This window comes from Dermacentor variabilis, chromosome 2 (assembly GCF_050947875.1).
Source record: "Dermacentor variabilis isolate Ectoservices chromosome 2, ASM5094787v1, whole genome shotgun sequence".
NCBI classification, from domain to species: domain Eukaryota; kingdom Metazoa; phylum Arthropoda; class Arachnida; order Ixodida; family Ixodidae; genus Dermacentor; species Dermacentor variabilis.
Genome location: NC_134569.1, coordinates 4,159,434 through 4,173,255, shown reverse-complemented (window position 1 = coordinate 4,173,255; position 13,822 = coordinate 4,159,434). Strand labels below are relative to the sequence as shown.

Genomic DNA, 13,822 nt, shown 5'->3' with positions numbered 1-13,822 from the left:
TGCAACACGCTACACATGCACCCCGGACCGGCCCGGCACAAAATGTGACTCCGGCGCCGTGCACCACGCGTGAATCAGACATTCAGCTCGGAGTGGTTGTGACTGACTCAGCACGAACGTCGCTGGCGCAAGTCTGCCCTACGTACACCCAGCAACGAAAAAAGTGCCCTGCGACTTCCACAACACCAGTCAGAACGTTGCAGATCAGTTATGCACACAATACGAGAAACGTGCTTACCGTCGGGTCAGCCGGCGCTGCATTCTTCATGCACGCTTCCACGCAGCCCAGTCGGTGGCATACCTCCGCGTCAGCCAATGGAGGGACGGGCACATTCAGCTTTTCGTCTCCTACGCTCTTGGCAAAAATGTCTTTTGTTGCGCAGCAGAAGATGACAACGTACACACATGCTTACAGCTCACGACACACGCAACGCGCACACGGAGACCACGAAAAATCGCAAAATGGCGAAAAGAACAAATGTGAAACATAGCCAAACGACAAAACATCAACAAAAAAAAACATCATTGCCTGTGAACTTTTTAGATTTCGCTAGGTTTGCTGAAAATATTGAAAAATGTTTCTTTCGGGAAAAACTAATTTTTTTGCAAAACTGTCCGCTATAAACAAGTGTAATAAAGTAAAGTACGTCTTTGCACCACTGGCAATTGTCTGTGTTGAGACAGTACTTTAGTAGCGACAGCAATGTTGAGGCGTAGCCTTCGAGATCTCCTCAATGACGGCACATAATTCTGATCTAGAAGGCCACGATTCCATCAAGTTGGTCACGAAGCGAGTGGTCGCAAATGGTCGCGATTTACCGCTGGTTTGGCTCATTCACTAAGTGCTCGATTTTTCAGTCCCGCGAGTGCAGTGGCAAAGCTAAGCTGCTTATCCAATGCACTGAAGGTTATATTACGCGGCAACGATGGCGCGAGAAGAGGTGGGCGCCATCAATCGACAAATGTTTTGTTGTGGCGACGGGCAGGTCACGCTTGCTGATGCGAACATGAGCCCCCGTGAGTCGCGTCTCGGTCGCAATTTAAAGATGTAAAACCTGAATAAATCAAGCAGACTAAGTGACTATATGTCTCCGCCCTGTGTCAAAGGTTTTTATTGCCGATAAACATCATCATCAGCATCATTGTAGTTGGTCGCATGACATCTGCCAATCGACGGTGTGATACGCTTACACTGCATTTTGTTGTATATCTTGCCGTAATGTAATAGTGTAAATTTACGCGAGGTTGCCTTTCCGCAAGCTGTGTGTCGGTTTGGTAGCTTGCGATGCCACGTAATATACATTTTGGTAAGCATAAGTAGGATCCGTACATCGACGTACCGACAGGCTCGAAACAAAAATTCAAAAACTGTTTACTTATCAGTATTTTGGATGCTTCTGAATGCATTGAGAAAGGCATGAAGCTACGTCAGTGAGGCAGACGCTCTTTTTCCAGCCAGTTTAGGTTTCAAGGTGCCAAGGGGAATTAATTGTTCGCGAACCTCCAACATGAAATTCGCTTTTCAAAATTTGATCGTTGGGATAGGTAGTGTCGAGTGCGGGTATCACAGCAATCATTTGCTGTGGCCACCTATTGTTGATAATTAAAAAGTTGATTATCATAACTTCGCTAATTACGCACGTAAGTGCGGCAATTTCTCTGTATCTAACTGTATCTATCTGTATACTCTTATGGTAAACATAACATTACCGTGATATTTTGCAATTCTAAAAATTTGGTGTAGCTAAAAAAAAACACCCTGTACTTTGCACAGTGGAATGAACCTCTTCTCTCCTTGGTAGTACAATGTTGAAGCTTTACATTGCAACACCTGCACTCATTTTTTTTCAGGTCTTCCATTGCAGTTGTAGCTCACATTGCAATATCCACAGTAACTAAAATAAGGTGAACAACTCCGGATATTGCATTTGGGGCTGTAGCCGGTTAATACTGAAAGAGTGGATTATTTTGCAGTGGCCTTTATTCTGCACTTGAACGTACAACTTCCTGTGCAAGAAATTTTTTAGTAATTGCTTCAAACTCTGGCCGGCCTAATTAAGCCATTTCATGTCGTAGACTAAACTAAGCAATTTTAGCGTGTTTTTTGTGTAAATTGTATGTCACCTGTTTAACTCGGTCTAGTTGTTGGCATTTCACAATTAAAAATCAACTTTATTTCATCAATAAAAATGGTGAACAACCACTGTGCTGCCTCAATGAATGTTGTAATTTTGTGGAGTTTCAATTGAATCAATGATAGTACAATATATCAACAATGGAAATTCAACAACCATTTTTGTAAGGGAACAAAATATTGCAGGGGTAGGCGCCAGGTGGCGTTGATAACGTTCCGATCATTTTAAGCCGTTAACGCTCCTTATCGACTTATCCACCCGCATCGAACCACTTTGAACCGTCAACGTACTCAGGTGGCGGCTTCGTATGGCGCCGCCGTGCGGGCCGCACCTTGTAAGCGATCTGCGATGCCCGCAAAGAGTTCCGACTGCTCATTACTTCGCGCGCTGTCTTCTCGCCGCTTACTTAATGTTCAAGAGACGCGCGCGCCCGTAACTTGAAAGCGATCTGTGAAAGTGGCAGACTGAGGCGCGCGCTAAGAGCGCCGTCAGCGCTGTGTTCTCACCGCTTCGCTGGCGTTGAAGTGAGAGGCAGCGCAAAGGAAAATGCGTTCGCTGCTGCGAGCGTTATCTCGAAAGCGGTCATTATGGGACGGACGCAGGGGCGGTTTTCTCGTTGGGTAATCACAAAAAATGCTTACGCGTTTAAAATTGAAACTTACCTACCCCGCCTAAGCTCTGCGAATGCGGGCTGGCCCGAGCACACCGCGCGCCCAGGCACAGCCAGGGACGTAAAACTAAATACCTAGGAGGATCTAGGACTCTTCAGCGAAAAAGTACCTGGAACGTGGTACGTGCGGGTGGCGCATGGCGGCGCAGCGGTCGAGCACTGGGTTTGGGCGTAAATAGAAGCACGCGTCCCGGGCACCGTGTAGTGCTTTGTGATGCGCGGAGTGTTTCGGATATGTGCGGTAGACGACCGTTTATGAACATCCGGCACGCCACTTGCGAGTCTCTCAGGACCGCTATCGAGTTGCCGCCTGCGTCTGCTTGTCTGATTGCTAGAGCTATTGCAGTTCCTTGTGTTGGGCATCGCCGCTGCCCTACGTCACCCTCGCTCTCGGAACCCTGTGCTTTCTGCGCATTCCTTGTGCGCGCAATCTCTCGCCTGCGTTCTAACTGCACCTCCGTAATGGCTACAAAGCAATTAATGCATACAAATACAGGACAAATGCGTAAAGAGAAATGTTCAAGTGCATGTTAACAAACTCTCCCCCCCCCTTTTCATAGGTATATTTGCGTATGCGCAAATAAAGCCTAGTAGTCAAGGGAACTGCCAGTGAAGTCGCTGAATTTCTTATCATTAACATCGTACTACGGCATGGCACGCCTAAAGTTCTCATCACGGACCGAAGAACCATTTTTACTGCCCATTTGACACCGTCCATTATGAAACTGACGCACACCAGTCACAGAAAAACCACTGCATATAATCCGCAGACAAATGGAATGACTGAACGACTCAACAGAACGCTGACGGATATGTCGTCTATATACGGGGACATGGGGCACCGAACATGGGACAGGATAATACCGTATGCAACGTTCACGTACAACACCGCTGTGCAAGCGACGACTCGCTTGACACTTTTTAGATTTAGGTGCACGTTAAAGGACTCCAGGTGGTCGAAATTTCCACAGTCCTCCACTAGGGCGTCCGTTAGTTTCAGAAAGTGGTTTTGGCACGTAAAACCCCATAATTTTTTTAATGACACCTTTCCAACTCGTTTTTGGCCGTACCGTTACCACAACCTTAGGCCCGAACAATGAAACGTTCCTTTTCTTCGACCGCTTCCTAACCTTATGTGAGGCCTGCTTACAGTGAAGGACCGATGGAGGAAGCAAGCGTACTCTGAAAGCTCGCTTCGCCCGTCCTTAAATAATGAACGGTTGCCGCATGGCTGGGTTCGAGAGGATCTCTTAAAAGCTTTACTCGAACACCATTATTCAATAAAGATATCTTGTATCGTCACACAATCTTTAAACAGAAGTACAAATATAGAGACGCGTCCACGCATTCCTTTAGTTTGGTTTACTACACGTATAAGAGTGCCACAATATAGCGCAAAGCGACGTGCTACAGCCATCCTGACACGCCGGCCTCGTGCAATGCCTAGCAACGCCACTCATGCCGAACGTGCGACTGAAACGAACATGCCTGGACAAGACGTACCGTGCTTGCGGTTCTCCGCAGGCGGGCGACAACGCGCATGCGCAATCAAACGTCACGTTTCTAAGCAGTGAGTTGAAGCGCTTGTACAGGGTCAGGAGCGGCGTAAAGACGCATGAAGGCAGCTTCGGAGCTACCTTACGCTTAGGACGCATCAAGCAAGTCTTCACTGAGGGCCCCTAAGTAAGGAAGCTTTCAGGGTGACATAAGGTCGCCTCACCGCAAAGAAGGCATCCTTGCTGAGGTAAGGAAGATTTCATTGTTTGGCCCTTAGATGCAGCGCTACCTGTAGGTGAGACCTCCGCAAATGACCATGATATCAGCAACTTGACACAAAGAACTGAAGGGGCACGGTAGCTCGCGCGACACCTCATTCAGCAGCAAAAGCAAACTGACGCGTACCGATGAAACTTGCGACGAACAGGCGCACTCACCTGGAGACAGAGTATTTGCGTGGACTCCTGTAGAGTTGAGCGGCCTATCTGGAACGCTCCTTTTTCGATATTTTGGCCCATATAGGATAATTCGCCGACTTAGCTCCTTGAACTACGAAATTGTGCCAGAAGGTCAAGTACCATCGTCACGACTGCGGCATCAAACAGATATTGTTCATATCGTCCGAATGAAAGCATACTACGACAGAGAATAACTGCTTTCCCCGACAAGCACTGCGAAGGACAGCCTGGAAACCACCGCCTTCTTAATGAGCATGTTAGATTTAGGCGCACGTTAAAGAAGTCTAGGTGGTCGAAATTTCCGGACTCCTCCACTATGGCGTGCCTCATAATCAGAAAGTGGTTTTGGCACGTAAAACCCCATAATTTTTTTAACATTGTGTATCATATGATCAGAGTTTGTCGTAATAATTTTCGCTTGGGGCAAATTATAGGCTAATTTAGTTATGAGTTTGTTTTAGCATTTTTCATTACATTATGCCTATCAGTTGCCACAAAAATAAACGTTGATAAAACAGGCATGTACTACACACTCCAGCAACAACATTACGTCCAATGTTCGTCACTGCGTTGACAATAAATGTAGCCGACGTGGTTGTGACAGGCGTCAGCTAAGAAATCAAATTATGGTAATTGAACCACTCCAGTATGGAAGATAAACTCTCAACTGGTCTAAATACAGTTATGTTTTCGTCCCCGGATATTTCTGCTGGTACATGCGGCCGTTTCATAACGTACATTTTGTCATTGCTGGCGCATTGCTCGAACGAGTCGCTCAAAGTGTACGTGGCTCTAAGAGGCAGTTGTTGTCTGTCCTTTCAGGAAATGGTTCAAGTCGACGCTTGTGCTGGTGCCCCTCTTCGGCGCCCACTACGCATTCCTCCTGGGCATGTCCCTAGCTGCCGCCGGTGATATGCTGGAACTCGTCTGGCTATACATTGACCAGCTTTTTTCGTCCTTTCAGGTGAGCGAGTAAGACGCATATCATTTTAGTCCCTTTGTTTTATAATGTATTGGATATTTAAGTGCGTAGTTTGCGTTTATTGGCAACCCGTCTGCACATTGTTGCAAATGGGTCGCAAGCCCCAAGGGTATGCGTTGTCCTGGCGGCCTGGGGCACAGCTGGAAGCATCCGAAGGTCCTGGCAAAGGATGAGTCGACTGCTAACAGAACAACTTGTTTATTCTAGCATCGCAAAAGAGCGGCCGGTCAGGTCGACCGAAGTGGAGAAACGGGAGCCCACGTTACTCGACTGAATAAATCGAAGCTTCTCTCTTGGCGTCCGGGGGCAGCTGCTTTTATACTCTCGGAGGCGAGGGCAAGAAGGAACGGCTCGGAGAGGCGCACGTGACGGCGACGCACGGACACGTTGTGACAAGAAGTGACGTATCCGCCGGGCCGGCGCAGGTCAGACTTCCTCGCTACACAGTTGGGGAGCTCCTCTCCCCGGCTGCCGCGCTTTGACAAGCGTGGGCACCAACATGCACACACACACACGTAGACACGTGGCATTGAAGCATGCCTGGACGCGCTCAGCAGGAGGCGTTGGGACAGCGCTGAACTGGCCAAAATGTCCGCCGCTGTGAACGAAGCCCCGGCGTCCGTTGCATCCGCGCCGGCTATACCGCACGTCGGAGGCGAAACGTAACAGACCGCCCGGCCGGGAGAAGGAGATCCCGATGGTCAGGGGACTGCATCCGCTGTCCGGAGGGATGTCGCTCGGTGATGCTCATAACCGAAGTCGGTCGTCCCTCAGCGTTTCTTGAGCGCAGCACAGAGAGAAGGCCTCGTTCTCACATTCAGGTTCACACAGGACACTGCAAAGTGACTTCGGGAGAGTTGGCATTTTTTTCTCGTTTCCAACAATCGTTAGAACTACGCCGCAACTGAACCGCTCAGTCAGCAAGCACGACACAACCCTCACAAAGGCATGCCAGGCTCTTTCCCCTTTTATACTACTGCCTAGTTCCTTACAGTAGTCTAGCAGCACTCAGAACGCGTCCACAAATTCGAAAATTGCACTAGAAAGCACGTCATGACTTTGAAACACTAAACAAAAGCAATATGTTAAAAATCCTGCCTCAGGAATAAAACATCAGTAACAAACAACTTTGACGCTGATTCCTACATTAGGGGCTGTGATGTTATTGGGGCCGGATCACTCCAGAAAAAGGGAGAAGCAGCACGCGAAAGCACAAGCACACATCAGACTTGTATTGACGGACACGACACAGATAACGGCACACACACGTGACAATTTCCCAAAATGCCTCATAGGCGACATGCACTATATCGATGGATTGGTGGATTATGATTGGCCTGCAGTTCCGGCGGAAGCATGTGTCGCCGTGTCTGAGACCTCGTTGAAACGATGCTGGCCAGCGGGGTCAGACAACAGTGTCGGCCGGCGGGTCGGACAGCCGTGTAGGACGGCCGGGACGGACGGCTGGGTCGGACAGCCGGGTTGGACAGCCGGGTCGGACCGCCTCGCGGGGCTCAGGTAGCCGGCTGTAGTCACCGGGTCGCGTCCACAGCTGGCGGGGTAGCCCTGTGGCCGCTCACCCGAACGCTCGACCGCCCCGGTTCAGGACCGACAGCCCTCCTGGACCAGTGCCCAGCGGAAGAGCGTGGCGAGGTAACCTCCCAGCGGGCGACAGTGTTGCTTCGGGTGTGGCGTATTGGCGGGGGCGGCGATAGCTCCTATGGGCCAGACGCCCAGCGAGGAAGCTGTTTTCCGTCGACCGCCGAACCTCGCGCACTGCTCACGCCACGGGCCTCACACTCTCGCGCCACGCTTTTCGAAGCGCCACTGCCGACACTCCCAAATTGGTGTCGATGATGATGATGATGATGATGGCTCTCTTGCGGGTATTGGAACAGAGTCGCTGTCATCTTCGCCACCGCACGGCGCACTGTCTTCGTATGTTTATACTTTCCACTCCCGCGTACCATATATTATGACAGGGGCCTCGGTTTAAGTCATCGGCGTTACCATTGAGACTCCCCTTTTTGTAACGCACCTCAAAGGAATATTTTTGCAAAGCGAGGCTCCAGCGCAGGAGGCGGCCATCTTTGGAAGAGATGGTCTGCAGCCATTGGACAGGGCAGTTATCCCACTGTATCAATAACGAGCCGTCTAAAAGGCTCCGTAATGATAGGCACCAACTTCAACGGCGCCCTCTATTTGTCCCCTGGCTTGCCCACCCGCTGACAGGTGTCACATGTCCTCGCAAAGTGTTCTGCGTCACGAAAACGCCCTGGCCAATAGTACTCTTGCAATAGACGGTCCTTAGTCTTCTTAACTCCTAGGTGTCCGGACCACGAACCTCCATGCGACAAGCGCAACAGATCCTGACGGTAGCACTGAGGCACGATCAGCTGATCGAACTCCACTCCCCTGCGGTCTAGATACTTCCGGTACAGGACCCCACTTCTTTCCACAAAACGAGCATTTTTCTTGGCGATACCTACCTTGGCATTGCAGCGCATGTTTTCTAGGCTGCCATCCTTTTTTTTTTTTGCTCGACCGGCTGACTTTTAGCACCTATTAAGTCCATCTGACGTAGGCGCGATGAGCAAATCTGCAGATAGCTCTTCTAGCTTTCCCGTGTCGGGCATTTCCTCTTCAGTATCTGGTGCCTTGAACGCTACAGGCTCAATTTTATTCAGTTCGGACGTGCTCTGAATATCAGCTTGTTGCGCCTCCGACCCTTTCTCATTGTTCGGCAACGTCGGCCCCGCAACTACCACCTTTGCAGCGAGCTCCCGAACTCTCGATCTGGTTAAGGCCTGAACGCTAGCCTTCCCAAACAAAAGCCTCTTCTCGCGCAGGAGGTGATGGGACCTGTTCGAAAATAGGTACGGGTACTGGGGGGGGGGGGCAGCATAGATGACACTGCGGCCTCCGTCTCAAGTGCTCCGAAAGGTCCTTCAATAAGCACTTTTGCTACTAGCAGACACATGCTATGAGCTTCCACGGCTTACTTGATCCATGCGCACTCGCTCGTGAACATATCGGTTTCTACGTAAGAGGGGTGAACTGCATCCATTGTAGCTGCGGAATCGCGAAGCACTCGGCACTCTTTCCCGTTCACGAGGAGGTCTCGCATGTAAGGCTCGAGAAGCTTCATGTTCTCGTCAGTGCTGCATAATGACAAAAACACGACTTTTGTTTTTTTTTTCTGGACACTTTTCTCCGAAAAGTGACCCTGCTTCTGGCACGTATAACACACGCGCGCTTGCCTCATCTCAAACCGCTTTCTGCGTTCGGCTTCGGCTGCCGCCGTCTCCTTACGTTCGGTCGGACTGCTTTCACTCGCGTCCGCAGTACGTGTCCCTCCTTGCTTTCATGGGTGTGAACTTCGGCCTCTCAAACTTGGAGCCAAATTCACCCTTTTGACCGTCCTTAGCTCCGCGAGCCCGACGCGTCACAAACTCCTCGGCTAGCTCGGCGGCTTTAGCCACCGTACTAACGTCTGGCCTATCCAAGACCCAGTACCGCACGTTCTCAGGTAACCGACTATATAACTGTTTCAGCTCGAAACACTGCAGAACTTTCTCGCGGTCACCAAACGCTTTCTCTTCTTTGAGCCCCTCCTGCATGTTTGACATAAGCCTGTAGGCAAACTCTGTGTATGACTCACTTCTGCCTTTCTCATTTTCCCGAAACTTCCGACGGAACGCCTCCGCTGACAGCCTGTACTTTTTTAGCAGACTCGATTTCACTTGGTCGAAATCCTCTACCTCCTCTCTCTTCAAGCGAGCGACTACGCCGGCCGCCTCGCCGGGTAACAAAGTGAGCAAGCGCTGTGGCCACGTTTCCCGAGAGAACCCCTGCTTCTCGCACGTTCGCTCAAAGTTAACCAGGAACAAACCAATGTCCTCTCCAAGCTTAAACGGCCGCATCAGGTCAGTCATGTTGAACGACACTCGTTCTTCTGCACCGTGTGCCTGACTTCCATTACGAGCGCGTTCCATCTCTACCTCGAGACGCTTCATTTCCAAAGCGTGTTGACGGTCGCGCTCCTCTTTCTCTTTTTGCTCTTTACGTTCGCGCTCCTGTCTTTTTGCCGTCTCCCTCTCCTCAATGGTCTCAAGGCATTCCGACAGCTCGTCATCCTCAGCTTCTAACTCAAGAATAGCCCTTCGCAGTTCTGCTTTTCTGAGTTTGTCTGAGACATCCAGATCCAACTCTCTTGCAAGCTCCAGCAATTTCGGTTTGCGCAACGACTTCCAATCCATGGCTGCTCTGAATGCTGCTTTCTCTACTGCCTACTATTGTCTTGCCGCAAACTAACCCGGCAGCAACGACAACCACAATTAGCAGCTCTGTTTCTGACACTAACAAAAGCCTGGCAAAACTCAGAAGAAGAAAGTCCCGCACTCACCACACCTCGCAGCCAAGAATTTAGTGCAGTCGTTCCGCTGCAGGCAACCAGTCATCACACAGGGCTCGTTGCACTGCTCCCGGATGGTCGTTGTGCTGCTCAGCATACAGTCGACCGCATATCTTCGCTGCTGGCCTCCGTTGTCGCGATCTCGCCGCTGGCAACCAGTTGTTGCAAATGGGTCGCAAGCCCCGAGGGTAGCGTTGGCCTGGCGGCCTGGGGCACAGCTGGAAGCATCCGAAGGTCCTGGCAAAGGATGAGTCGACTGCTAACAGAACAAATTGTTTATTCTAGCATCGCAAAAGAGCGGCCGGTCAGGTCGACCGAAGTGGAGAAACAGCCCACGTTACTCGACTGAATAAATCGAAGCTTCTCTCTTGGCGTCCGGGGGCAGCTGCTTTTATACTCTCGGAGGCGAGGGCATGAAGGAACGGCTCGGAGAGGCGCACGTGACGGTGGCGCACGGACACGTTGTGACAAGAAGTGACGTATCCGCCGGGCCGGCGCCGCTCAGACCTCCTCGCTTCACAGTTGGGGAGCTCCTCCCCCCTGCTGCCGGGCTTTGACAAGCGTGGGCACCAACATGCACACACACACACACGAAGACACGTGGCATTGAAACATGCCTGGACGCGCTCAGCAGAAGGCGTTGGGACAGCGCTGAACTGGCCAAAATGTCCGCTGCTCTGAACGAAGCCCCGGCGCCCGTTGCATCCGCGCCGGCACGTCGGAGGCGAAACGTAACAATATCTAGTGTCGTGCCAGCTATAGATCATCTACTGCATATCACAAGGCGCTAAAATACAGAAAAATTACTACGGCATAAGTTTGCCCAGGTATCTTACGGAAAGCTGAAAGCTTAAGAAAACGGACTCGTGGTTTCCTTACGATTTGGTAACATAAAAAAAAAACTGCACAGGAAGAGATGCGTGGGCGCTAAGTAGGCGCTACTTATTGTATGTTGTTTGATGCGAAGCATTTGCTTCCTCTTACGAGACACAATATCTAAATAGTCTCCTCTATGGCCTAGTTTAAGCATTTCGAATAATAATTATAAGAAACACGGTACGTGTACAGTAGTGATTAATAAAGGGAAAATCAGACATCCTCCCGTTCGTAGCAATTGCTACAAAGGAAACCCATACGGGTTCCTCGAAAGAAAGCCTCAGAATTCAAGAAAAATTCGTCCTGGTCCGGGACTCGAACCCGGGACCACCGCCTTTCCGGGGCAGCCGCTCTACCATCTGAGCTAACCAGGCGGCTAGCAGATGGCAGGGCGAAGTCGAATTAGTCGACAACATACGAAGCAAAGGCAAGTGTTTGACGCAGTAGTTTTGCGGAAACCCGCAAGGTGGAGAGAAGTAATTAATGAAGGGAAAATCAGGCTTTCTTTCGAGGAACCCGTATGTGTTTCCTTTGTAGCAATTACTACTAATGGGTGGATGTCTGATTTTCCCTTCATTAATTACTTCTCTCCACCTTGCGGGTTTCCGCAGAACTACTACGTGTCCAGTAGTGGTATGAAACCTAGTTTTCCCAGGACAACAGCCGGATGCTGTATACCGCACGCATAGTTCTCGCTTGCCAACGACAACTGGCTTTTTGAGAAGATCTGTGCGTGCGTCATGTTCCATAGCAACAATTTTCTTAGAGACGCACGAGCCTCTATGGGCCACAAATACAGGAATCGGACGCGCGATCAATCGGTCTCTTTCAGCCAACCTCTCGCGTGCGTCACGTCGCGTAGCAGCGCATTGCTTACAGAACCGCAAGCGTGCCACTTTCGACATTACACCCTGGTAGTGGCTACTGCTTCGAGGCGTTGTGATCGGCCGACATTCCCCTGTCGATGCCTCGCAGGGTGTGCAAGCGGTGTGCACATACACGCTGCGCGACACTCCACTACCTTCGTAATCGGTTCAGCTCTTAGCAAAAAGGGATGTTCTTTCGAGAAAGTACCAAAAATTATTTGCAGCCGTCACACTGTCGTCGTCTCGCTGTTCACACCGAACACACTCTCGCATCACATGCGCAATTACTAGTTTCACATGAACTCGCTCGTTCATCTTATAACGCTTTACTAAAGTACAAACGATGCTAAATAGCCCGCTACCTGCGAAATGCTTCGCGTAAAGTTAGTTCCCATATTGCGTTAGAGCTGTAATATACTTACGGAAGCGAACCTAATAAGATTTATATATTGCCAGAGCGTGGTGAGCGCATTGTCGCATCGGGCTCTCACAAATCACAGTTCGTTTTCTCATAGCGCGATCGATGGCCTAGACAATAAAGAAAAAGAAAAGTGGAATTTCTGGTGGCCGGAGCATAAATTCGTTGAACTACGCTTGTGATGTACTGTTTATAATGGTACAAGTTTTACGTTTAAAAAGCAGTTGAAAGTGAGCGCTCTCTTTGTGCTTCCCCGTCCCTTTGTTCCTTGTGTCCTCATTTTTTGTGCGCTCCTATACACTCTAAAATTTCGAACACCTTCATGAGTCTGTTAAGTGTGCTTAGCTATCCCATGGCTAATACGCGCACGTTTAAAGCACAAAACCAATTTGCTGGTGGGGGCCAAAGAAGGCAACTTGTTTGCCGACCATTGTCCAGCAAGTAAAAATTAAGACAGTTGCGACAGTCGATACGAAAAGTGCATTAAAAAGAACTTTGAAAGCTATCAGTCTCAAATTATCTTGTCAGATATTTCGCTGTGTCCAAGGCTATCAGAATTGTTACAGAGCTTTCAACCACGCCTTTTCTCATCGCACGTCCAATTAGAGATCCCGTTGTCATTTATTGCGATAGCAACTATATGGACACTCTAGGCGCATTTCTGCCGTCGCCGTCACCATAAAGTTCCGTATGAAATCCAAGGGCGATAAAATAGTCGCCGTGCGTCTTGTGCTTTACGTGCGAGTGAAAGCGTGCGAGCCGGCGATCGCGGCTCAATCTCGCGCACGCAAGGGAGGGAAGCGGAGCGGAAGCGCGCCGTCTTCCGTCGCGCGCAATGATCTAAGGGAGGGGGTGCGTTCTACTCATGGCCGCTGTATTTTGAAAGCCATCTGCGACGCGAACAGAGGCCGGCCGCGTGCTGTGTTTTCGCGGCTTAGTTCGCGTTGGGGATGCAGAGGCGCAGCACCAAGGTCAATTCGCTCGCTGCTGCTGCCGCGCTTCTTTACCCCAGCGGTTTTAGAGCAGCTCCCGTGATCGAGTGAGATGTGTTCATATTTGCTTGTGCGCGCGTGGCACCATGCACGCTTGTTAATTTAGTCAACATGCTTATGTTTAAAAGTTCATACGGCTGCTAAAACTAATATCCCTACTTAGGATAGCTGTCCACTAATTTGCTATAGCAATCTATGCTCCTTTCGGGTGAAACTGCGACTTTTCTTTTACAACTGCATTGCCCTAGTTCAGGGGTGGTGTATGAGACTATACGAAGCTTACTTTTAGATGATGTGTGCTCATTGCATTCGAATACTCACTTCTATCAAGTTTTACAGTAATATATGTCACAAACCAGTCTCACATTTCTTTGCAGGGGTTTCTCGTGGCAACACTTTACTGCTTCCTTAACACAGAGGTAAGCAGCATTTATATATTACGTTTTGCTTAGCACGCCGTAGATACGAAGCGGAAAGGAAGCCATGCTCTTAGCGCCGAAACAATGCACCTACA

General features: G+C 49.9%; 1 protein-coding gene across 1 annotated transcript in view; it reads left to right on the top strand.

The window, feature by feature from the left end:
* Nucleotides 1–13,822, top strand: part of LOC142571296 (parathyroid hormone/parathyroid hormone-related peptide receptor-like) — a 523,250-nt gene that overhangs the window by 351,076 nt on the left and 158,352 nt on the right. Inside the window, exons 11-12 of the mRNA XM_075679543.1 lie at nucleotides 5,583–5,724; nucleotides 13,686–13,727. Coding sequence (XP_075535658.1) covers nucleotides 5,583–5,724; nucleotides 13,686–13,727 — 184 coding nt within the window. The remainder of the gene's footprint in view (nucleotides 1–5,582; nucleotides 5,725–13,685; nucleotides 13,728–13,822) is intronic.